Source organism: Melanerpes formicivorus, unplaced genomic scaffold (genome assembly GCF_026170545.1).
Source record: "Melanerpes formicivorus ecotype bairdi unplaced genomic scaffold, bMelFor1.0.p_v2 SCAF_1, whole genome shotgun sequence".
Lineage (NCBI taxonomy): Eukaryota > Metazoa > Chordata > Aves > Piciformes > Picidae > Melanerpes > Melanerpes formicivorus.
In genome coordinates, this window is record NW_027142353.1 from 4,658,275 (window position 1) to 4,684,807 (window position 26,533).

A 26,533-nucleotide genomic window follows, 5' to 3' on the forward strand; every position below is an offset into this window, starting at 1 on the left:
GAGAAATGAATATCAGGGAAAAAAAAATCTGAATTTCAGGACACCCATCTTATTTTGTTATCTAATGTTTGGTATAGCAGCTTCAGAGAGCAGAGACATCAGCAGAGCTATACAGTTCATATAGTGTTATGGGATTACCTTCTGCCCATTTATTCTTCAATGAAATCTGAATTTCGCAGAGTATATAACCTGAAAATCTGTATCATGTTCTGGACAAAAAGATTTCTGTCGTGGTGTCAACCTGCTAATGTGATATTAGTGTGCCTGAATAATATGGGAGTATTGAAATGGGGAGATGGTGGTAGATTTTAAAGTATATTAAAATAACAAATTTTTTTAGAGGATGCTATTCACTTTCTCTTACTAGAGATGAGTTTTTTCAGTTTATGCTCTGCTTTGAACATTCAGTATTTGAAAGACTTAGGTCTTGCCTTTTTGTCAGATCACTTTGGTTTTTTAACATGCTCTGTGCCCATAGGGAAGACAGGGATCAGGACTCCTACGAGCAGAGAAAACATGACCGCAGGTGGACGTATTCGCTGAATGATGATGTGTTTAGCGAAGAAAAAACCCCTTCCACGCAGTCAGCGGCAAAAGATTACATTCTGGAAGAAGATACCTTTTACAACACGAAGGACAACAGTGCACGTACTGTACAACCACGCACAGAGAACCTGCCAGAGAGCTCTGCTGCTCGTGAAGCTCCTGCTCCATCAAAGAGCCTGGCAGAGGAGCAGAGCTCGGCTCTTTTGTCTACTCGCTACTCGGTGAATGCTCAAACTGGGTCAGCTCAGGTTTCAGCTTCTCTCCCCAGAAGTTACCCGAAAACTGATACCTCTAGGTTAACATCCGTGGTTACACCAAGACCTTTTGGTGTCCACTCTAGAGGAATCTCATCACTTCCACGGTCATTCACGGTAAAATTCCACTTCATTCCTGTACTTTGTAAATATTGGGGGATAGCTGGGGGAACAATAGAATTTTAACCTTTGTTGGTTTTGTTTAAAATTGTATACTGCCTGAAAGCTGTGTTAATAGAGCATGCATTTCTGTCATGGCTTTAGATGTTTACTCATGTTTCTGTACTTAAAGGAACTCCTAGAAATAAGACTGATAAATATGTTTGGTAGAGTAATCTTTTTATTACCTGTAGTAAGTCTCCTTAGTGTTGCTTATCTGCAAACTTGCCTTTGTCAGATGTAATTTTCTGAAGCTAAGTTAACATAATTAAGTGTTGAAGACAAATATTTCAGGTGATATGTTTCCTTTGCTCTACTGACTTGAAATTGAAATTTTGTGCTAACCTAAAGTTTTCCTTGCTCAGTAAAGCATTGAAACTCAGTGGTTTGGTTTGTTTTAAGTGTCAAGAATGTAAATAATTCTAAGCAGATGATTTTAACAAGTTTATCCTTAAATGTCTAGACTATTTGCATGAAATGAAGAAGGTTGTTGTTGTTAAATATTTAGATTTGCCAAAAGATTAGACTTTTTTTTTTTTCTTTATTCAAAAGCACATATTCACCAAACTGCTTGGGGTGGTTTTTTTGTTCTAGATGGATGATACCCAGAAATACAATGGAGAAGTAGAAAAAGCTAAAAGAACCCAAACTTTGTTCACTAGCGTCTCATTTTCACAACCAGACTCTGCACACCCTCTCTCCACTGGTGCGTTCAGAAACAGAGGTGAGGAGGAGGAAAAAGAAGGTGTTCAGTCAACACCTCCTCCTAGTTTGGCATTACCTGTAAAATCCCAAGACCAAGATTCTGGAAGCAGTATTCTTAAACCAGAGTATTGCTCTCCACCTGATTCTCTTTCACTTGCATCCTCTGCAGAAAATGTGACTCTGCCAGAGCCTGAGGATTCAAAATCCCTGGTAAGTGTGGAAAGAATATAATTACTTAGTGTAACTGAATGCTACAGCAGAGTAAAAGACAAGGAAAAAAAATTACATCTCATGCAAGTATTTTTTGGGGAGTGAGAAAAAAGCTCAGAGATCTACTGTTTCCTTTGATTTAATTCAGGGGAAAGAGAATATTTGGAAAGAAAATAATTGGTGGTTTTGCTACATTTTTTCCTTATCCTTTGTGCCCTGTGCTTAATTTTATTTTTCATTCTAATTAAAAAGACTTATTCTAAATGTTGTTTGGAGCGTGCAAAATTTTTGTTATTCTCCAAATTAGCACATTGTGTGCATAATCAAGACTGTCAGTTAGATGAATGATCTGAGCTGCCTGTAGCATTCATTTGCACTTTTAAACTGGTGGTGGAAAATGAAGATCAGCTTTTCAAAGGCCAGCCTCAAACATTACTATCATGCTATCCTTTTTTCCATCTGTTCTGGCTTGAGCCCTTCCGTGCTTTCAAATCAGTTACTTACTTGAAATTAACCTAAGTAATGTTCACATTAATGAATTTGAAAGCAAATCGCTATCTGTTTGTGCTTATCCAAGAACTGGGTCTTAAAATGTTATTTATTTTGGAATGTATGTCTCCAAGTGCTGTTTCCTCCAATTGTTCATGCTTCATGTGAAAAGCAACCAGCAATAGCTTTAATTGTTGGTACCTTTCTGTAATACCTAATGATATCGTTCATACCCCTTGACAGATTAGAGATTAATTCTCTGCATTCCTCTTGTGCTGTAAAAGTTAATTGTGCTGTTTATTTTGGGTGAGGATCATAAGACCTTGTATGCTGATTTAGGAAATCACTTCCCACACCAGCTTTCTATAAATTCAGTCACCTGGAACAATTCTGCTTTGTAATCACTTGTGGAAAATGAACAACTTTCAGTTTAATACTCCTGGTACCACTTGGCTGTTGCAATGAAATTATCATAAGTTTTGAAACTTTGACTGTTGTGTAAGGAAGGAGATCACATTCCTTATTTCCTACATTATAGCAAAACCAGGCAGAGGAATTGCTGTTTTAGTCAGTGAAAACATAGATATGGGTTCTTTCTATCACTTTAAAGAAGCTGAATGAAAACAAAGTCATTTTTAGTTTTCATTTTTAATTTGCCCTCACCCCCCTGCCCTGACATCAGTCACAAGATGATAAGTTGTTGTTCCTGCAAATGGGTAATGTGTTTGGGTTTAAAATTAAAAATTAAAAAGAAGCTTGTATTGTGCCTCAAGCCAAGCAATGACTTAAGGAATGTGAGTTCTGTTTGGCATGTTTGTAAATCATTGCCATCATTAGGGCAGAAACACCAGGTTTGTGCTTTAGAGACAACCTGTCCAAATTATGAAGTTCGGTGTCTGAAGTCAAATTACTCAGTGCTAGATTTGGAGAGAAGAGCTGGGATGGGGTGGAAGAAATAAAAACAATTATAACAATAATTTTCAGGAGCACACTCTAAGTTTTGTGTGTACTGTAGCCCAGCTTGCTAACCTGCCTGTTAATAGATTCACTTAATGTACTGTTACTCACCTGATTACTTGGTTTGTATGGGAGCACTGGCAAGCTAGTCATTGTGGTTAGAAGAAAGAGCTTATTTTCTGCCCTGGGCTGTTACTGGGAGTGTTGTGCTAGGAACATTACTGTAGCATGAAGTGAAACCTCAGGATGTTGCCTTGCAATGTTACTGTCTTCTGCACCTAGCACTTAGGTACGGCTGAAGCCTCCCCAGGCTGCATGCTGACAGGAGATTCTGGCTAACTACATCTGACTCTTCAGTGCTCCCTTGCAGCTGCCTATTGCATCCAACCAATGTAGGAGCACTGGGAAATTGACTTAGATACCTAGACTTTTAAATATTTAAAGTTAGGGAAAATTAATCCCATCCTCTAGGAAGGCTGATTTGCTAGGCAAGTAAACTGTAGGTGTACCTTCAGTGCACGCATATAAGATGCAGGGTCTCCTCCATGCATACGTGGCTGAAATTTATCTCTTAACAGCATTTGGGGAAAAAAATAAATAAAGGAAACTGGTGATGCCTGCTGTAGGATGGGCAAGAAAAACAAAAGAGTGGCTAGTTGCTGTTTAGCAGCTGTTTTTTATGTGAAACTACTCTTATGTAGCTTTTTCACATCTCAGTGACATTCTCTCAGAAGGAAGTGCATTCCACAGATTGCCAGCACTGTGATCACCCATTTAGGGTTCTAGTTTACTCAGATTTCTTACATTTTGTAGCATCATGTTAGGAAACATTAAAACAAATACACAGCTAATTATATGTACAGGGAGAATACAAATGTCAACAGAAAAGGTGCCCGTTTGAATAAAAAAAACCCACCAAATTAGGTACTTAACTGCCTTCAGTGCTCTTTCCTTTGTCTGTGATGCTAATAATAGATGATTAAAGTGCACAGTGAGCAGCCTTACTTATTTGGAGGATAAACTTTCCCTCATTTAGATTCCTGTGACACCAGATACTGTAGTGTCATGTTTTATTTTTCAGGAACAGTACAGTGAAATGAGAATCAGTATAAACCAGAGACCTGGCCACAGTCGCAGCTTTGGGTTCACAACAAATTGGAGTACTTCAGGGGCCTTTGTGCAGACAGTTGAAGAAGGTAAATATGCATGAAGTCCCCAAGTTTTGTGTTCCTGTGTTTAATTTACAGAGCCTTCTAAAATAAGGCATTGGTTGTTATAAATGCTGCAAATTTTATGTATTTATCTATTTAAAATCAGCTGAAGAATTGAAACATCAGGTGTTCGGTTTGCTAATGTATTTCTCTGAATCCTCATCTCTTGAAACAAGTTGAATTCAGAAATACCAAACCCCCATTTTTCCTAATCAAGGACACTTTAACTGCTGAAAAGGCATAAATACGATTAGCCAAGCATTCACCAAGCCCCTCATAGAATGGTAGTAAGGGGCACATGCAGACTTCCAATAACCAGACTGTTTTCAGCAAAGTTTACAAGATTTCACCTCATATGGTTTGTAAACACATGCAGAGGAAGCTTACTTAGGAGATAGTGTTTTTATTTCAGTTTTCTCTGTCCTATTCATATTAAATGCTGCAGGCAGTTAATATTTTTAAGCAGCTGAAACTTCTAGGTTGGTTTCCAGTGCAGTTTATCTTGTGGGTTGGTTGTTTGTTTTGTTGGTTTTGTTTTGGTTTTGGTGGGTTCTTTTTCCCCACAGATGTCTTAATACTGAGAAAAAGCAAACAGATTTTTGTCTTGAAATGAAGCACACAACTTTTCTTTCTAAGCTTTAATAGTCTCCTGCAGACAGCAAGCTGAATTTCTTTAATTAAAAAAAAATGCTAAAAAACCCCTAAAAAACCCCACAACAAAAAACCCCAAGCAAATCATCTGTAATTTGTTTTTATTCTGAACAGTGATCTTTCCCATTGACATAATACTCAGGGAATATTGAATTGTGCCCTTTCATACAGCTAACACGAGATCATCCTGAGAATGGAGAAATAGTTGGAAACTTTGCTTTTAGTTAGCCCTTCATTTTGCTTGCTGGGGCCAGGCAGGGAATCTATTTAACAGCACTTACTGAGCAGCCTTGATTTTTACGCATTTTTTGTTGTTGTTTGTTAGAGCTCTCTTCACCTATAACTGGGTACTTCTCATAATTAGATTGTAACCATTAATATTTGCTTGGCATAAAGAGTAACTTTCCATTTCTTTTCCCTGCTGTTGGACTTCTGTTTTAATTTTGTTACTTGAGGAGTCAGAGGACTGTCTCTTTGGCAAATGTGCCTGCTGGTCATTCAAAAAGTCCACGTGGACTCTATTCCAAACTCTGTAGGCAAGGAGAATGTGAAGGCCTTGTTTCTCTTATCTTGGTTATACTTTATTAGCATTCTCACAAAGAAGAGTGCAAAGTATAAAGATTGAATTGATTGTGGACTCTGCATCTTGGTGTTCTCATTTATAGCCTGTTTTAAGTGGGTTCCCCCCCCCCCCCCCCCCCCCCCAACAACTGGCTCATGAAGTATCCTTGATCAGTAGTTATACCCTCCTTTAAAGGAGTGAACAAGTTGAAAGACTGAGATGTGACTTCAGCTAGGCACTTCTGAATGCTGGGTTTCCTACTTTGGAAGTTATGGGATAATTCAGCTTGGAAAGGACAGCACAGAAAAGATAGGGACCTGTTAAAGCAGGGCCAAAGGAGGACTGATCAGAGAGTTGTAACACCTCTTCTGTGAGGACAGGCTTGAGGGAGTTGAGGGTGTTCAGCCTGGAAAAGAGAGGCGCTTTGGTGGGACCTTGTTGTGATCTTTCAGTACTTAAAGGGGCCAGTCAGAAAGGTTGGGACAGACTTTTTATCATGGCCTATCGCAATAGTACAGGGGGTGATTTTAAATTAAAAGAGGGAGTTTAAGACTAGATAGAAGGAAGACATTTTTTCCACTGATGGTAGCAAACCACCAGCACAGGTTGCCCATAGGTTATAGAAGCCCTATCCCTGTAAACACTTCAGGTCATGTTGGACAGGGTTCTGAGCAACCTGCTGCACTTGAAGATGGCCTGCACTGCAGAGGAGTTGGACCATGTGATCTTTAAAGATCCTTTCCAACCCAAAGCATTCTATGATTTCATTCTACGGCTTGCAACACCATCTAAACTAAACCGCTGCTCAAAATAACGTGAAGACTGAATTCACATCAGATTGTCTAGGGCCTTACTCAGGTGGGTTTGAGACCCTCCAAGAATGGAAACTGCACAGTCTCTCTGGGCATTGAATGATTATCCTCTCAGAGAAAATTTCTGCACATACCCAGTCAGCTCAAACTTTGCCTCAGTTTTATAACCACTGTGCTGTGGTGTTCTTCGGTAAGTTTCAATATAGAGCAGAGTTGTCTTCTCAGTGACCTTCTGGTAGGTATTGGGAGGACTGCTGTTACATCCCCGTGCAGCTTCTCTTCTCTAAGCTGAACAAGCCCCTATCCCTCAGCCTCTTCTCAGGGCAAGTGTTCCAGCCTTGACCCTTCTGATAGCCTCCTGTGAACTTGCCTCAGTTTCCTGATGTCATGTTGATAAGGCATAACAAGTGACAAGGGGATAGTCACTTCCCTTGATCTGCCTGTCCTGCTAGTGTTCATATAGCTCCGCAACTGCCAGGGTTGTTTCTTCTCCTAGTTATTGCTAGACATGTTGGAGGGGATAGGTGGCAGGATGGGTCCATAAGGAGGTCCACTTGTCACCCCCTCCAGGTTGAGTATGAACTATTAACTGCTACCCGTAGAGCTTGACTACACCCATCTTGTCTTTCTGCCCTGTAGACAGTACTGTCCCAACTTTGACACCAGGATACTGAGGAAGATCATGTCAAAAGTCTTGTAAATACAAGGTTAATGGTATCCACCACTCTCCCTTCATCCATAGATGTAGTCATTTAATCACTGAAGACAACCATGTCGATCAAGCATGTCTGAGGGTTGAAGTCCATGCCAGCTGCTTCCAGTTACCATTTTCTCTCCTGTGAGCTCAGAAATACTGTCTTTGAAGACTTTCTGATAGCCCTGATATACTCACCATCCTAACTAGCTATATGATTTGATTTTAATTTTCCCCAGGTGATAACTTGTATTTATCTTTTAACTACTTCTGAATGACTCAGTATTCTACACACGTTTTTCCTTTGAAAAATTAAGACAACTACTTGGCCAGCAAAATTGGGTTAGCTTCTTGAAAGTGTTCTCAATCATAACAATTAAGCTTATAACATGTTTTGTGTGAGGCCGATTTATTACATATAAAAGAAGATAATGCTCACTTTTTCCTAGAACTTTCATCCTTTATGCTAAAAACTAGGTAAAAAGAAATCCTTGAAGTCATTAATCTAGGCATTGTTCTGCCAGCTTCCCCTCTGCTGTATAATCTTTATTGTTTCAGTCCTTGGCCTTTCATCCACCCTATTCATGATCATATTTTTTGAGATGGTGTTGATGTAGGAGTGCATGTCTGTGGTCAAATGTTTGCAGGCATGTAGGACAAAGTAAATTTGACCAACTTCCTTCAATATCTGGTATTTATCTGCTGTAATAACAACAGATGGCGATAGGTCAGACATAACTAAATACATATGGGTAATTGAGTGAGCAATTTTGATGGTTTTGTTTTCATTGGGGGTAGTTAAAAAGAAAATTCTTCTAGCTTCAGCCAAAACTGATGAACAGAAATACATGTTTTATGTAATATAATTTAAATCCTCTACCATGGTATAAAGAAATTATCTATAAATCCTATAGTCTTGGAGGAGCTGGACAAAGACAACTGGTACTGTACAACTTTTGACTCCTTAATTGCCAGATAATGCCTTTAGGCTTCTCTGGAGATGAACAGCAACAGAAACCCAATATAGGAGCTCTGTTTTGTGCTCTTGAGAAGCCAGACTGTAGAGGTAATAGAGAAAGAGCAGCTGGCAAAGTTATATGCCAAAAACAGTTAGGTTGTCCTGGTTGTAGTAGATTTACACACACAATCTAGAAACTGCTGCTGTTCATTCATATCTGTATGATTGGGGTATGGTGTAGGAGGAACCAATTTTCTTCTTTCCCTAAAACCTGAGATGGTAGCCCACTTCTCCCTTCACATGTTTGCAGTAACAGAGCTCTCACCTCTGAGCTGGGTCTCATCACTGTCAACTTGTCTAACTAACACCTGTTTTGTTTTGTCACAACAGAAAATGGTGAAATTATCAGGCCTGATGACTATCCTTGTGCATAAACAGTTCTCTGTACCATGAGCATAATGTTCAGTCTATATATCGTCAAGTTGCCTGGTGCTAAAGATCTTAAATTTTGATGTCCGATGCAATTCCAAGTGTTACGGGATGTTGTTGAAAATAGTAACTTCAGTGGTACTATCTTCAATAATATCCTTAATAACACCTGCAATTAACAGATTTGAAAATGTGTTTTTCTTTAACATTTTCTTGGCTCTAAGGAAATGCATATTTTTCTGTTTTAAATTACCACCTCTGTTGCTTTTTTCCCCCCCTCCAAATGCAAAGCACATTTATTTGTTTATTTTATAATGTTAAAAAATAAAGGTTGTCTTTTAAAAATGTTACTGCTGGTAGCTGCTTAAAGGTGGTTTTAGTCCATACTTTAATAAGAATTCATGAAAAAAGAACATTTTGCTACGTTCTTCCAATATAGTAGGTAGTGTTGTGGGTTGGGTTTGGTTTTTTTGTGTGAACTGTGATGGATCACTGGTTGGTATAGTATCAGGAAGCATAGCACTGCTAAATTTCTTAACTTCCCTGAGTGCCAGGAATGTTAAAAACATTATCTGAATCCTTAGTGGGTGATCCAGACCTCAAGCAGCGTTACACTGGTGAGTCGGAAGGAGGCTGTGATGAAACACAGAATGTCTAAATTCTTCTTGTCTATGTAGCATTATTTTTGTTATGTTTTAAACAAGATGTGTAGATTTCAGTACTTTGGAAAATTCAAATTTATTAAGTGAGGATTTATTGTGAGATCTTTAAGTATGTGTTTTCATAGCTTTTCCACTTCCTATTCTGCTATGAGATTAAGTCTTAATGCAAGAAACATTCAGATGTAATTCATAAAATCTTACTTGGGGAAGTCTGAGTTAGTCAGATGATCTGTTCTCTAAATTAAATAGGGAGAAGTTTATTAAGCAGTCCCATGTGTTCTCTGTCCTTAGGCTAGTGGGATCACCTGTCAGTGTTTAGTAGATGAAAAAGAGTATAAAGTGCAGCCTGTCTTGCAGAGTGTCAGTAGAATTCAAAGTCCAAGCTGCAATAAAATTTGTGCTTAATTGACAAAATAAGTAGCATCCAGAAAAATCTAACAGGACAGCACCTCAGCAATATCTTGATTCCAATTGCCATTCAATTCAGAGTTAGCAAACTCTTTTAGCAAAGCAATAAAGCAGCATATTGTTGTCAGCAGAGCCCAAGAAAAGTAAATAAGACAGGGAAAGCCAGCCTCTGCTAGAAATAACTAAGTGGAAATTTCTTTAAGCAAATAAGAGGATTACCTAAACACTGGCTGAATTTCAGCAAATTGTTGGCTACAGGCACTGTGGTGCTGCCTCTCTCGCTATCCCAGAGGAGAAAGGTGAGTTATCGAAGGCAGGAGTGGCCCCAGAGATTGTTTACTAAATGGGCTAGCCAGAGTGTGAGCACTTGTAGGTTGAAAAAACTGATGTCCTTTGTCCCTTTCATAAGTTTCAAACTGAAACAGTACGTTGTTTTGGCTTTTTTTTTTTTCTCTTTTGGTTTTGTTTTATTTTGGTTTTTAGCTGAGTTTATATTCACAGTGAAGTAGATTTTTTTTTTTAAATTCTATTTTCTTCCCCCCCATGAGTTTAACATCCACCAATAAGCATTTCTTTGGGGAAAAAATCATTCAGTCACAACTGCATTCAAAAAATAATTGTGAATGGAGACATAATATTATTTTTCCTCTGTTTCCTGCAGGTAGCCCTGCAGCACTTTGTCAGTTGCATGTAAATGATGAGATCATTGCTATCAATGGTACAAAGATTTCACATATGGACTCTAGTCAGTGGGAAGAAGCCATCAACAGAGCACTAGAAACTGGAAACCTAGTCCTGGATGTCAGACGATATGGAAAGAATGGTGAGTTGTTTCATCGAGCGTATACAGAGTGCTCTGTAAGGCAAAAAAGCTTTGCCTCTGCTGTACCTGATAGTTGAGAGTTCTTATTGGCCTTAAAGTAGTAATATGTACTTAAGCTTAAGTAGTTTGCTACTGTTTGTTGCATTTTAACACAACTTGGCTTTTTTTAACCGCCCTTGCATTAGAACTGTCTTGAAAAGCAAGTCTGCAAAGCATTGAACTACTGACCTCTCTTGTGCTCTGGCCTGTTTCTGAGGGGGTGTGCAGGTGAAAAAGTGTGCAACCATCACACAAGGGAATACAACATTTTTGTTCCTGCCATACCACAAAACCAGAAGGACTGATCTCTAGATGATAGTAATTTTTAGAGCATCTTTCCTTCAGTCATCAGCTCCTTTTCTTCCCAGAGAGGAGAGGGTCTTATGTTCTTGTTTGTTTGTTTGTTTTCAAATAGCATCAGATATGCTGAGATCATCTACTACCTGTTCTAGCTACTGAGGATTTTCATCTTGGAAAGTCTTGCCATGGGTGTATTCAGGATACCCTTTGAAGTCCTGAAAGAACTGTTCCAGGGTTGAAAGTGTCACCAATGACTTCTTTCACATTTTAAAGACAAAACATTCTTTTAGTGGGAAGCTAGTTTGAGTAAGTTGCTAGCAAGTAAGGGGAAGAAGTAGTGGAATGGGCAAGAGGAAGGAAACGAATCACAACGTATACAGGGCCTACAACAAATGAAGAGTGAAATTAGTGGAGAAGAGCTCATTAAATAAATTTTAGAGAGTTGATGGGAGAAATGATGGAGTCAGAGTGAAGATAATGATTTATCTTCACCTCATCAATTTTGCTAGTTTAGTTTAGGCTGCCTTCTTTTTGTCCTCCGTGTATTTCCTGAGGAACACGGATGTGAAAAATGACACTCCTCTGGATAGTGTGTGAGTCAAACTGCACCTTGTGTGAGTAAAGCTGGAAGAATTTTCTCAATTCTTACTAATGATAATGAAATAGTTTCTAATTAATACTAATTACTCTGTAATGTTGAACTACTATGGTCCATGTTAGGAAAACAACTATTAAATTTGTAACTGGCTTATTACTAACACATTTTTGGGGAAGGCGGTCTGCTCCTAAAAGCTCTTTCTTCTGTCTTCACAAATTCACATGATTTGTGTCTCCCTCTTCTGTTATGTGTTTTTGGTGTTATTTTAATGTGTTTTCACTGACTCTTGTTCTGTTCTTTGACATTACTGTCTACATTAATTTCTTGATCCTCCACATACCAAAAAGATTGGGGCAAAGACCAGCCTTCCCTGCCACATGTAAGGCATAAAATCCTCAATCTCACCAGTATGGCTACCAACATTATAGGTACCTCTGAAAATAAATGGATTGATGCAACTTCCGGAGAACATGTTTCAAATGTTTCCACCACATCAACAAAAAGAGATTTCTCCAGCAGCCTTCAAAGCTCTGTGAGTATGTTTTTGAAGGGTCATGGGATTTGGGGGGAGGAAGAAAGTAAAAGTGTAGTGCCTTGATAGGAGGGAGGATGGAGGACAGACCCTTGAAATCTGACTTTTTTACTTGTATTGCTTAAGGAACATATAGGATTTTGCACATACAGAGATGTAGTTATGTATTAAGGGAAATAAGATGGTGTAAGGGTTTGCTACTTTAACCCATTTGTGAGTGGACACTACTAAGTGACAAGTATTAAAATATTCGCAGACTATATTGTAAGTAAAGTCTACAGGGTTTTTAGTCTTTAGAAAAGACATTTATCTCCGTTATTAATGAGAGTTTCATCCCCAAAGAATAAATGTGTATGGGCTTTCAAATTACTTGCAAATAATACCTTGCCTGCCAAGGAACTGAAACAAAGATCTCTGCTTCTGGCATTTTCTTTCAAACTAATGGCTTTTACTGCAGCCACCAATGCACAGCTGGTTATTGATCTCCTCAAATGCTTGCAGTCATTTTATCATATAATACACTCAGGAAGTTTTTCATAGAGTTTTTTACCTTTCTGTGTATAGTGTTCTGAAGTGTTTAGTGCTAGAAACATACTGTCAGGGGAAATGTGTAATTATATAAACTTCCACAGATATAAGGAACCTAAGCCCTATTTTTTATCTGTTCATTTATTTAGGATACAGAAACAAAATTGATAAACGGAATGCAAGGAGATGTTGGCTCTAATGAACAAAGAGGTAAACCATTGTTGCTTTTCATCTGGTAATTGTGTGGGTTTGGAGTGAGCACAGATGCTTGTAATCATCACAAGCTTTATACAGTGGGCAAAGTGAGACCTTAATGTACTGAAAGCTGCATCACAGAGAATTAGTTGCATCCAGACTGGGTGTAGTTTGCTTCCACAGAGTGCTAGGCAGTTGGAGAAATGAAAGCAAAGCAGCAACAGACTTCTCTGAATTAGTGGCTGTGAATTTATTGTGGTAGGGGAGAAAGGAAAGAAGGCACACAGTGCATCATAATTGGTAATGCATTGTGTGGAGACAGAGACAGTATGAGCACTGATTTATTTCCCTGCCCAGGAGCAGTCTTAAAGAGATGAGGTTTGGGGGGCAGTAGTTGTTTTATTATTTTATTTTTATTCCTGGAGAATGATATTGATGATGCTGGTATGAATAATAATTACTTATGATGCTATGAACAGTTATAGCCTTACTTGATGACAGTGAGAGAAACCAGGTATGTAAACGTCCTAATGGAGCAATAATCCTTAAATAGGAACTTTGTATTTCATTTTATCTTGACTGCACATGATGATTTATAAAAGAATTCGCTCAAGAGATCAGTTGCCCTCTGGAGATACCTTTCTGATGGCCTTAAATGGTCATTAGGCTCTGCAGTCCAATTTGGCATCTTAGTTGGAGAGGCTTAAATTAGACAGGGAGAATCAGAGTCCAAATTTGACACTTATGCTGTTGTTATAATTGGACATTGTTAGTGATAAAATGAAATACTAATCAGTATATGATGTAACCTACTAAACCCTGTATTTGTTGTTATAGAAGATTAGATTTCCTCTGTGTTTCAAGGGCTTTTTATTCTTCTGAAGTAACACTGCTGTAAATTGAAGGTCTAACAAAAGTTTCTTATCCAGTGGTGTCAGTCATGTAGAGGAGAGGAAAAAAAACAACCCAAAACAACCAAGAGAAGACAGCACCTTTATTGATCTGTTTGTATTCTTTGTATTTTTCAAATAGCATCTGAACCTATTTCTTTGAAAAACTTTAAAAGACGGTCTCAATTTTTTGGACAAGGTAAACCAAAGTGCTAACATTTCATGTACTTCCATGAAATTGTTCCTGCTGCACACTCTTCCTAACAAGTCTGGTGCTGGGCACTATACCTCTTCAGCATTGTTTGTTGCAGTTACAACGAAGCAACATAATTAATTTCCCTTCTTTTCCCAGGGTCATCAGGTTATTCTTACAATTCATGGGTCTACCTTTGTGGTAATGGGTCTTTGCGTGTTCTATTATATCTGTAGCTGTTTAAGTCTTTTCTGTGTTTTTCATACTTCCTTTTTTTTTTGTGTTTTTTCTTTCACTGGGTAGGAGTAAGAAGGATAGCACACTCTGTTCAGGTTTGCTACTACCTACAAAACAAGAAAAATGTTAAATGTTCCAGCAGAGGCTTAGCACAGATCTCAAAGAGCTGTTGATAAAATGCTTGATTCTGAATTTAAGTTTATCTTGAATTGCAGCTCTGTGCTTTCATTTGGAATGGCGGAAAAAGGCAGCTGAGCTGCTGCCTTTCCATTATGTGGTGATGTCACAAGGTCCCAAGATGGCCAATATAAATTGTCAATTGAATATGCTGGCTTTTAAAGGCAAAAAATGAGGCGCTCAATTTGGGTTTTGTAGGTTGCTTCTTGGCATTTTGCATGTCACAACTCACATACTTCCACTAATGTTGCGTGTCTTATGCTCTCTTCAGACTCTGTATGCCTTGCGGTTTTGCTGTACCCTGAAGAGTAAACTTCTGGCTCACTGAAAGCTTAGCATGAATTTTTCCAATGATTTTAGTGGGGCCAGGACTTTGCCTTCAGTGATGATGGCTTCTTTATTTTTTCCCCAGAAAGTGATATGTGAAGTGCTGCAGCATAGATCTGTGTTTGTAGTTCCATTTGCTTCTAAATATTTCTGATGCATTGTATCTGCAATATGGTATTATTTGGTTGCTGGTTTTTTCCTTTTTTTTTGGGGGGGGGGGAGGGTCTGGTTTTGGGCTCTTTTTGTTGTTGTTGTTCCTGTGTTTTGTTTTGCTTTTTAAGGCTGGCTATGAAGTTTGACTTTTAATAAATTAGATAGCAATATTTGAAGTATTTAACTTGTGCTTGAGAGGGAAGAGAAGGGTGTATTTCCAGAGTGTATACTCAGTAGAGTTTTGTTCATTTTGAACTTTTGAGGCTTTAGCTTTACAATGACACAGGAGAGTCATCTACCTAAATTTGTACAGGCCAGCGCAAGCTTTCAAGGCTGAATGAAAAGGGAAGCAAAACCAGATGCTGCCTGTGCATCCCTTTAGCATCTGCTGGTGCAATTGAAGAAGATAAAGTCTGTTTATCTCATTGTCACTGTGGCTGTTGTGATCTGATAATGAAGAAATTGTGCATATATAGTGTTGGACACTAGTCCATGACTCATTAGATACCTTGTGTATCCTATGTTTGACCTTTCCTCCACTTTGTGGTCACTCTTCAGAAAACTGTTAGGATATCTGGCTTTTTTTGCATTTTATTAACTGAAAGGTGGTCAGCTAAGTATCAACTACATTGGTAGCAAATCAAAATGAAGGTGATGCTTGGAAAAGGTTTACACCTGTGGGTTTTTTGCATTTTCTAAATTTTTCTAGCATAATATGTCTCTGTCTAATAATCATCCTGGCACACTCTTAAGACCAGATATGATAGCCTCAAATAGCATCAGGTTTGTGGCTTACCAACTTCATGTGCTTTGGGAGTAGGTGAAGAGGACAGTTGTAAGGGGAAAACAATGCATGATTTTGTGGTAGAGCATTTGCTTTTACTTCACATCTGGGTCAGTAAGTGAGCAGTTTTTCTGCCTTGGAGAAGTGTTCTGGGTATTGGGCATGCTAAGCAGTTATGTTTCAGAATAACAGGAGAGGCATAGAAAGAACCTCTGTGTTGCCACAGTGGGAGATGTACTGCTACTTCAAGCAATTGCTGATGGCACTTGTAAGCATGTAAAGCTTTTGAACAGATGCACACAGTAGTTGAAAGCACATCAAGTAAGTTCAGTAGGGCAAAATGCAAGCATGACTTACTAAGGAAGCAAAAATTAGATTGAAGCACAGACTTTCCACATGTACACAGCTCTTGCAGTAGTTGAGTATGTAAGGTTCTAATGATTTTTGGTTTTTGTCTTCCAAATCTCACAGGAGGCCCAGAGCCTGCAATGCCTGATGTAAGTACTATTCACAAACCACTAATTAGTTGTATAATACTGGTCGTTTCAAGCAGCCCACTGCTTTCTATTGCTTTATACTGACTAAGATCTTCTAATGTGTAATGGAATGGTTGCAGTCTATCCCTTTGAAGAAAAGACTAATTTAGATCCTTGTCACTATGAAGCTGTGGTGTTTGTAGTGGCTTTTATTTCTCACTTCACAAACAAATGTTTTAAATTGTAGACACTTGATTGCATGGGAGAACATAATATTTCATTTCTGTGCTATATCAGCTCCCAGTCCCATCCATTAGTGCTCCTAGTCGTCGGGTTTGGGATCAAGAGGAAGAACGAAAACGACAGGAAAAATGGCAAAAGGAGCAGGACCGTTTATTGCAGGTATAATTTCTCTTCATAAGCATAGGTCAGCAAGCCCTTAGTCACAGCAGCTGTTAGGGACAAAAAAGTAACAAGTGACTCCTACAACTCTTCTCATTGATGGCCTGAGTGGACTTTCAGATACGTTTGGACTGCAAACTAACAATTATTTAGCAAAAACAGGACAATGGATTACTGAGCTTCATAAAATCAAATCCAGACTTAGAGTTCACTACATCTAGAACTGCTCATCATCACAAGGCTGATATACTCTTAATGGTAACAGCATTTAAAGGATAAACAAAAACCTGAGGGGCAGTAGTCTTCACTTTGGAAAGGGAGGGGGTTTTTTCCCCCTTAGAAAATTGCCTCTAGAATGAGTTTTACCTTCACCAGAGAGGAAGAGAAGGCAGCTAGTGCTGTGGTTAGATTCCTGCTATCACTCTGCCATTAAGCAATCAGCTAATCAGTCAGAATCAACCTGGTTCCCAGGATCTCTGTGAGTCAGGAAGCTGAACTTACTAATGCAAAACCACTTTGATAAGTTGCTAGAGATGGAGAGGTGTTGCAGAAGTTGTTTTTGTGCTATCCTAAGATGACAAACACTCTGCAAAGATCTTAGCTCAATGAAGCATAAGCCCGTTCAACCAAATTCACCAAGATACATTTCTTCAAATTAAAGTTATCTGAAGTTTGTTGGCTAGGAGAGATGTCAGTGAACATCATTTACCAAGAGGGTTTATGCAGAATAAAATTGGAGCATTCGGCAGAAAACTATGATGTCGAAGTACAGCGTAGTAACACTGTTGGGTTTTCGATGTTTTATTGTTTGGCATTCCTCTTAGCATACAAAGTCTGCAAGGGAAGACCAGCACCCTTCTAAACACATTTATGTTATGGTTTAGGTGCTCCATTTGTTGCTTGAAGAGATATAAAGACTAAAGAGATATAAAGATATATAGAGATATAAAGACGAAAGAGATAGAAAAACTAAACTTTGACTTCCCTGTCCTGAGGGCAGTCTCAGCCCTCTGCTATCACTTTTCTTTCCTTTGCTTCTCCTTTTTTTCCGTCCTGAAGCAGTAAATTTGACCAAACAATTTTTTTTTTTACCTCTTCACCAGTGAATATTTAAGTAACAGAGAAAGGAAGCTAAGTCTTTCTTTTCACATTTCCAGCATCTTAGAATGCTTTTGACATCATTAAATGTTTTGCATTTCAGCAGATGTAAAGAGTGTATGACAAAACCACCAAAACATTATCTACCTGGAGTGATGCCTTAAGATATTGCATTGATTTCACAGCAAATCCACTCACAGGACAAATTTAGCTTTTTAGATAACAGAAATTGGGTTTTGTTTAGATAACGCTCCAAAAGATCAAGGTTACTGCCTCATATTTCACTGGTTGAATACTTTGGGCACATTAGTGTGGTAAGCAATTCCAAATCAAATATAATCACTCCATCATTCAAGACATACCTTAGATGTTTGTTTTTGTTCAGATGGTAAATAAACTGTAAGACAGAGCATTTAACAGATGTGAGGTCAGTTGTTACAAAACTTAGCATGTAATAAGCCTGGATTCTCTGAAATCAGTTGCAGAACCCCTTTGGATTGTGTTCAAGACAGGATTTCATTCCTACTGTCCACGTGGAGCTCCAGCATGTCATTACTAGGCTAATCTATTAAGAAAAACACATCAAATACCAGCAATAATGCAAATAAACCCCACCATGTTTCTTATTTGTGTGTTCAACTTCTATCTAACCTAACAGGAGAAATACCAACGGGAACAAGAAAAACTGAGGGAAGAATGGCTACGAGCTAAGCAAGAAGCAGAGAAGGAAAGCTCCAAATATTTTGATGAGGTAGGCTATGAATATGGCTTCACCTTAGCCTGTTTAGTTTCATGATGGCTTTTTTTCCTTATGGTAGACTCATGCAGGTAGGCAAACAAGTTTATGTTGTTTTGGTTTGGTTTTTTTGCTATATCACTTACCTTCTCGTTTTGGAAATTAAATTGTTGTCTGTAACTCACTAGGAAGAGGACACAACAATTGGAAGGAAACAATAAATGGGGATATTTTGAGACCTAACACACACCAGAAATACAGTGGCAAAAAGTTAAAGCATGTGCTAATTATTATGACCAGAATCAAGTGGTCACCTTTGCTGTGTATTTACTGACACTATTTGTTGGAATTCTATATCAATACTTCAGCATGAGGCTTGTTTGTAAGTGTCTGGCTTGTAAGTGTGCTGGCAACAAGTTCATCCTATCTCTGATAAACTTACTTATCAGATCAACTGCAGACTTGCAATCATATGCTTCAGAACACTTGAATGTGTGTGGTTTCTGTAGGTGTCGACTTCTGTGGCTGTTGCATATGGGATGGTGAACAGGTTTTTTCTGAGTGCGGGAGATGTTTCAGATATCTCTTCTTTATTGCTATGTGAGTGCTGCTTCAGGCCATTCTAACTAGATCAGTTGTGTTTATACAGTGATGAATAAGTAGACTGTAATTTAAGGCTTGGGACTTCAGTAAGAAAGTTCTCTCAGAAGACTTTACTGTGCAAGAATGTAAACCATTTCATATATGTTTCTGTCATCAGAGGTTTAGGTCGACCCACAAACAGTGTTTGTTCTCTGCAACTAAAACATCTTTTGAGCACTGAAAGACCTTTTCTCATGTTTGAGAGAGGAGTCATAGAGTGGTAGGTCTGGGGCTTGATTTCCAAAAGGAGGAGGCTGGTGGTTTCTTCCATAGGAGGATTCATGTGAAATGCGTTGGTTTGTTACCCACTTGCAGTGTATACACTCTTAGGTAGCTCTCAGGTTTCAAAGTCAAAACAGTAGGGAGAATGCTGAGTATCATGGAAGAGTTTGTTTTCCATGGGTATTTAAGTGGGAATGGGATGGCTTGCCATGTAAGTGATACTTAAGAAAGCAGAATGTTTCACATAGTTGTGGCCACACTGCATGTGGTGCTTGCTAAGGCTACTGCATGGAATGAAGCTCTTGCATTAGGAGAATGTGCTAACAGGCACTCAAAACATGAAAGTACACCCTGAGTCTTGCATTGAGAATGTTTGGGATGGTTTCACACAGTCTTCCCTCACAGAATAAGGGAAGTTTTCTGAGTAAGCAACCTGTTTAAAAACCAGATTCCTTACCTAAAACCTTTTTATTCTTTTCCTTTCCTTTGCTGCAGGAGCAAACTGTTCTGACCTTAAACACATCATCTGTCCCTGTGCAGGCTTCGTCTGTGTCCAGCTGGAGAGCAAGTGCTGAAGTGAATACTGAAGAGCCAAGAGAGAGTGGAGGAAGTCAGATGGCGGTGCAGTTGCTGCGTGAAGAAGAAGAAAGGAGGCTTCAGGAGGAACAGAGGATCCAGGAAGAAGCAGCCCAGCGTTTTGAGCAAGAAAGGCAACTTCAAGAGCTTGAGAGGCAACGCAAAGAGAGGGAAGTGCAGTATGCTGAGGAGCAGAGGCGGCAGGCGGAGGTGGAGGAGCAGAGGCGGCAAGCAGAGATGGAGGAGCAGAGGCAGCAGGCTGAAAGGCAGAGGGAGAGGGAGGTATCAATGGAGATTCCTCAGTACCAAAGGTGTGCACCTGAGATGTTACTCTCTTTTTCCTTTGGCATTAAAAATTCAAACAGGTTTGTTTTTTGTTTTTTTTTTAAATGGGAGTGTGTGTCCCCTAAATACAGGTATTAATGTAAGCCTTGTACCATAATCACTCAGTGCAAGATACCACAGTATACCCTTTCTTTATAAAAGTAGAAGGATCAGACATATGACAGTCTTATCCAAAGCATCAAGTGATCTGTTAACCCACTTAAGCTCATTTTTTAAATGGGAAATGTCAATACAGAAGTTACAGCCAAAGCAAAGATGACCAGTTCTGGAACCCTTATTACAAGAAGGATATGCATGTGCTGGAACGTGTCCAGAGAAGGACCATGAGGATGATCAGAGGGCTGGAGCACCTCTCCTGTGAGGACAGGCTGAAAGAGTTGGGGCTGTTCAGTCTGGAGAAGAGAAGGCTCCGAGGTGACCTCATTGTGGCCTTCCAGTATCTAAAGAGGGCCTACAAGAAGTCTGGGGAGGGACTTCTCAGGATCTCAGGTAGTGATAGGACTAGGGGGAATGGAATGAAGGTGGAGGTGGGGAGATTGAGGCTGGATGTGAGGAGGAGGTTCTTCACCGTGAGAGTGAGTGGTGAAGCCCTGGAATGGGCTGTCCAGGGAGGTGGTTGGGGCGCCATGCCTGGAGGTGTTTAAGCCCAGGCTGGATGAGGCTGTGGCCAGCCTGATGTAGTGTGGGGTGTCCCTGCCCATGGCAGGGGTGTTGGAACTAGATGATCCTTGTGGTCCCTTCCAACCCTGACTGATACTGTGACCTCAGGTGCATAGTGTGAAGGTTTGTTGTGAGCACCCTGCATAAGCTTAAATTGAGAGCCAGTGGCTTAGCATACAGGACTTTCAGAAGAAATACCAAGTTCACTCTCTTTTAGCAAATGTATGACTGATTTTCCAGACTCCTCTTTCATTTTAGTTTGACAATACAGGAATAAATTTTAATTGCACCACTGGGTTGGTTTGTTGATGAGGGATATTGTGGTATATGAGAGAACAGATACTGGCTTAGATATTGCAGCCTGATAGAAATACCCACTGTGGATACTCTACAGCAAGAAAAAGTTTATTACCTTCTTCAGCAGTTTGGTTGGGAAAAACAAACAACAAAAAACAAACACAAAAAAACCAAAACAATGAACCCCCCCCCCAAAAACAAGAAAATAAAAAGAACTCCCAACCAACAAGACCAACAACAACAAAAAACCAAAATCAAAACCAAACCAACCAACAAACAGGCAAAAAACCCACCCCAAACAACCCAACAAAAGAACTCAATGAAACAAACCAAAACCACGTACCTAAACCAACAAGAGAACTTCCTCACTATTAGTTTACAAGTTCATGTTCTTGCCCAGAATTTTTCAGACTATTGTTACAGGCATCATGGGAGATTAATCTGTCTGGAACAGATTAAAACACTAACTTTCCCTTATTTCATGTGCTTTTAGTTTATTGCCTTGTGTATGACTAGCTTTGCTGTTTCTCTTGAGGATTTTCCCCTCATATGAGTAATAAGAGATGACTGAATATAATGCATGGTATCAACTTAATTCTTAGAAGAAAATATGGTTATAAAATTACATATATTTGCAGGGGAGATTGTGAGACTTGGAGTTACTTTAGTTCATTGGAAATAACTACTGTTTGAGATCCCTGCTGAGCAAAACAGGGGCACAGTTAAAACAGCTAAACAGGTTCTTGGCAGCTGAGCCCAGCATATCTCTACAGTTTTAGGCTTCCCCAGTTGCAAGATAATAGCACTATGTGTGGTAACTTATTCAGCTTCTGTAATATCTGCATATCTAAATCCTTGATACATGCTTTAGTCCCAGGGGATTTCATTGCATCTGAGGCTTCTGCCAAAGGATGTATTTTGCTAACAAGAATGGCCTTGCTTAATAATAAAGGAGCAAGTTCAGTGAAAAAGAGATTTAAAATATCTATCTGTAAATGTTTGCTTTTTGATGATATCCAGAGACATGACTTGAAATCTAAAATGTTATATACAAATCTCTGAAGTCATGCTACTTGCTGGAAAGAGCACTGAGGTCGGTCACAGGCAGCTGTAAGTTTTGTCAGTGGAAGTTTTGAGTGTTTCTCCACGGGCTGCGGTCTGTGCCTATACAATTTCCTAGAGTACACGTGCAACTGTTAGAGTACTGATGTGTTTGAACAAAACCCACCGGGATGTGTTCCTGTGCAACCTGATCTAGGCACACCTGTGTTAGCAGGTCCCTTCCAACCCCTAACGTTCTATGATTCTGTGAAAGCTTGCCTACTGGCTTTGAAATGGATGAGATAGTCCCTGTCATACACTGATACTTGCAGTTCTTGCAGCACATTAAGTCTTTGGGCTTTTTTTTCCTCACGCATTTTGATGTTTGTAGCACATCTGAACTTCCTCAGTTTTCTCTGCCTGTACTTACTGTCCACTCAATTTCCAGAAGGTGTTGGGGTTTGGGGTTTTTGTTTGGTTTGGTTTGTTTGTTTGTTTTTTTAATATGTGTTTTCTTTTTTATCTGTATATACTTCTAGACATTATGAGCGATATGAAGTATCTAAAACAATAGAGGAACGTGGTGGCCATCCTGTCATTGACAGGTAATAAGAAATTGATAGTCTTCATCAATAAATATTAACCATTTTGGCATGCTGATACTTAGCAAAAATGTAATTTCAGACAGTTTTTCGAACAACCTCTCTTTTTCTGCCTTCTTTAGTGAGCTGTGTTTCTCACTGATAAAATAAAGCCTCCTTAGAACTTTACTCTTTGGGGGGTTCTCCATTTTGTTCCCTTAAGGATCTGGTTTGGATATTTTTAGGGGAAATACTTAGGTCTATGTATGCCTTTTTTTGGTATATGAACATAATCTGTCTTTGGTTTGTTTTCATTTTTAATAGGCAATATGAACGCTACGAAGTTTCCAAAACCACTGAGGAGCATCCTAGCCAGACATTTGTTGACAGGTATGTGTGAAATTGAATCTTAGCATAGATCATAACAATGCTGTTTCTGTGTCACGAAGCTTTGAAGCTTCTAACAAACTTCAGCCGTGGCAGCTAAGTGTATGCTTTGTATTGCTGCTGCGTTCTGCAGTTTTTCTAGCTTCTTTTCATATTTATAAAACAAGCAGCCAGGCTTTTGGCAGATTGTACACTGTGCTGTAAACAAGTTAGTCAGTAGGATTTTACTGGGAGAAGCAGGATTATAAAGAAGTAAATATGTGGGTGGTACTAGACTTACCTGGCTAGAAAACAGCTTCAGATAATATTGTGGTTGTGTTGTAATGTTATATACAAACGAAGGCGCAGTCATCCCAATCAGGGTTGTGCAACTTGAGAGAAAGTAAACAGGGAGGGAAGTGAGAAGCAGTAGCAGCTTATATATCACAAAGATAGCAGATGTGCCACTTGTTAAGATATGATCTCTTACCTTGGCTATTTTCTGTTTTGTTTGGTGATTTACTTGGGGGGTTCATTGTTTTACTATAGTAGCCGCTGCAGACTTGGGCTTTTTGAATAGACAGCTTTTTCTTCTGCCTTCTAGTAACTGAACCATGATAAAAAAATGCTGGAGTTAACTAAATTCAGGATATTTGTATTAAGCCTTTGTCTTAGGTGGTATCCCATAGGACTTCTGGTGATCATCTCTGTTGCTTATTTAATAAGTTCTTATAGTAAGCATACCTTTTCTTTTTTAGATTAAAATGAACCCCAAAACTTACATGATAGCACTAATGGAGCTGTTACAAATGGAATATCTAACCTTCAGGAGGTGCCTGCATTAAATAGTTGCACCTTGAATCATAAAATCATAGTCATTTCACTTGGAAAAGGCCTTCAAAGTTCATCAGGCCCCACCATTATCAAACTGCCAAGCCTGGTACTTAACCACATCCCTTGGCACCAGTCTATGCATCATTTAAACGCTCCCAGAGATGATGATTCAACCACATCCTTGGGGAGCATATTGCAGTATTTGATAACCCATTCAGTGAAGAACTTTTAATACCCAATCTAAGTCTCCCCTGGTGCAGCTTGAGGAGGACACTTAGGTGCTAAAAGCATCTCAGGCAAGGCTGACCTACTCTTTGGAGCTCCTTTTTACTACAAGCAACTGTGAAATTGTCTCATTGTTGATAAAGCTCCTGCTCTGTACTGTCAGAAAAACATCTTTTTGACATCTGTCTTCCTGTATATTGAATGACATTTCTTTGCTAAAACTCATTAAAAAGTTATGCCACTGGGGACAAAGAGTGAGTAATATATTTCCTGAGAACAATCTGTGTGCAGTGTTTGAGGAGGTGTTTTGTTTACTGTCTAGTAAGGTGGCTGAAATATGATTTAAGTTACTCAGGAAGCTAAATAATTTATAAACCTGCTCTGAAAGTTAACACTTCAACTGTCTGGCTATAGTCTTCACAAAGCTTCCAGAGGGAAGGACTTGGTTTTCACATTGTTTTGTTGAAGCAAATGCAATGATCAGTCCATTATGTCTGAAGCACTGAAAGCTTTTAGTGCACAATTTTAACTGCTAATCAGCAATTACCTTTTGACATCTAAATATTCCTGTCCCTCCCTCCGTTCAATATCCTGTTGGTCTTTAGGTAATTTTGCCTGTTGCTTTAAGTACAACATAGTGTTGATGGTGGAAAAAACACTGTGTATCTGTAGTCTACAGTAAGATCTTTGTCTCCTAGTTGAAATAGAGAAATTAATGTTTTCTATATCCTTAGGAGTAAGTCCAAGTCAACTTCAGAACTGAATGAGTTCAACACAGTGAGAAATGGTAAGTACTGATTAATTTTCATTATTTTTAAAATGTATTGTTTTGGAAAAAAGGTGTCTCAGATGTGGTCATCCTAAGACAATTGTCAAAGTGCTTTTTGATAACTGCACTGTAATTCAAATTCATACTGTGCAACAGTTCCATGAAGTTGCAACAGCAAGATTTCACACAGTCAACATATAAGCCTAAGACAAATATAATTAACTATTTTTTGATGACACTGATATTTGTGGGATTAAACAGGATATGTAGGTGTATCATTGAAGATGTATATGTTCTTTATATGTTGACTCTGTCAAAAATAGCTGCCCATACCAAGATGCTAATATATTTGACACATTTTGTTCATACTGTTTACTCTTTTTAAACTTCTGCTAGTGTAGAAGTAACATAGCTAGAAGTCTGCTCTTGATGCTGTTGCAATAGCCGGTTTCCGGGACTCCAGTTCCTTGCTGTCTTTCTTTAGTTGTCCTTCAATTACATTACTGTTTTTTTAGAGTAATGTGTGTAAAGCAAGTACAGAAACTGTGTTTATTGGGCTACAGTACAAGGTGCCCAGAAGCTATCCCTGTGTCTTACACATGGTTAAATACAGTAATCCAATTACAGTATCACAGTATTACCAAGGTTGGAAGAGACCTCAAAGATCATTGTGTCCACCCTGTCACCACAGACCTCATGACTAGACCATGACACCAAGTGCCACGTCCAATCCCCTCTTGAACACCTCCAGGGATGATGACTCCCGTTAGTAAATGGTGTATTAGAGGTTATATGGCAGACTGATATTATTTGCACATCACAGTATCACAGCACATTAGAGGTTGGAAGAGAACTCAGAGATCGTCAGGTCCACCCCCCTCTGCAAAAGCAGGATCACCTAGGGTAGTCCTCACAGGAATGCATCCAGATGGGTTTGGAAGCCTTCAGTGAAGGAGACTCCACAACCTCTCTGGGCAGCCTGTTCCAGTGCTTCGTCACCCTCACTGTAAAGAAGTTTCTCCTCACGTTGAAGTGAAATCTTCTATGTTCAAGCTTCTACCTGTTGTTCCACGAGTTAAAGCTGGATTGTTGAAACTAATGAGCAAGTAAACTTCCACAATGGCTTGTAATGGTAATGTATAGGAATAAAACCAAGAGCAAATCCATAGTTAGGGCAGTATTCAAAGGGATTTAAATTTCAGTAGAACAACTAATATCTGAGTAATTTTCTTAGCCTCACTGTAAAGAATAGTTGCCAAATCTGGGAAATACAGAAAAAATTGTTGCCTTCTAACTTGTTAATACATAGTGAAGAAAGACAACTTGTTTGTTTCCCCTTCCGAAATTTCAAAGGACGTTTATACCATAAATCTCACTTCAACTGCCTAGTTAACACAACATCCAAACAACAGAGAAACTCTCTCTCAGATCTTTACTCTGCCCCCAAATGTACATGTTTGTCTAAAGCAAGATAAAGCAATGTGCTTATTGCCTTGAATAAGGAAAGAATTACTGAAAACAGGAACATCTGTAGGAGTATGAACTCTTACAGGGAATTCATGTATCCCACCATTCAACAATACATTCTATACGTGCTTCAGTTTGTATCAGGGAAAAAAAATCCCAACTGTGGCACTAAAAGAGATCACGGCCTTTTAAGAATACATGTTTGTGTATATATACATACACACACAAATGTATGTGCATATATACTTGGGATATGAAGGAAAATGCCAACTTGTATTTAAGTTAAACATCATGTAAAAAGCCACATTTGTGG

The 26,533-nt window shown here is 39.0% G+C and overlaps 1 protein-coding gene across 7 annotated transcripts in view; it reads left to right on the top strand.

The window, feature by feature from the left end:
* The window catches only part of LMO7 (LIM domain 7), a 142,782-nt gene that overhangs the window by 106,950 nt on the left and 9,299 nt on the right, over positions 1-26,533 (top strand). For 5 of the 7 annotated variants that reach the window (XM_068154102.1, XM_068154366.1, XM_068154457.1 and 2 more), the window contains 14 exons: positions 479-917; positions 1,554-1,874; positions 4,402-4,516; positions 10,369-10,530; positions 11,815-11,999; positions 12,677-12,737; positions 13,755-13,811; positions 15,955-15,980; positions 16,257-16,361; positions 18,118-18,210; positions 19,555-19,946; positions 22,518-22,583; positions 22,884-22,949; positions 24,719-24,771. In XM_068154102.1, coding sequence (XP_068010203.1) covers positions 479-917; positions 1,554-1,874; positions 4,402-4,516; positions 10,369-10,530; positions 11,815-11,999; positions 12,677-12,737; positions 13,755-13,811; positions 15,955-15,980; positions 16,257-16,361; positions 18,118-18,210; positions 19,555-19,946; positions 22,518-22,583; positions 22,884-22,949; positions 24,719-24,771 — 2,141 coding nt within the window. The remainder of the gene's footprint in view (positions 1-478; positions 918-1,553; positions 1,875-4,401; positions 4,517-10,368; positions 10,531-11,814; positions 12,000-12,676; positions 12,738-13,754; positions 13,812-15,954; positions 15,981-16,256; positions 16,362-18,117; positions 18,211-19,554; positions 19,947-22,517; positions 22,584-22,883; positions 22,950-24,718; positions 24,772-26,533) is intronic. The other 2 variants (XM_068154184.1, XM_068154540.1) reach the window with 2 other exon arrangements.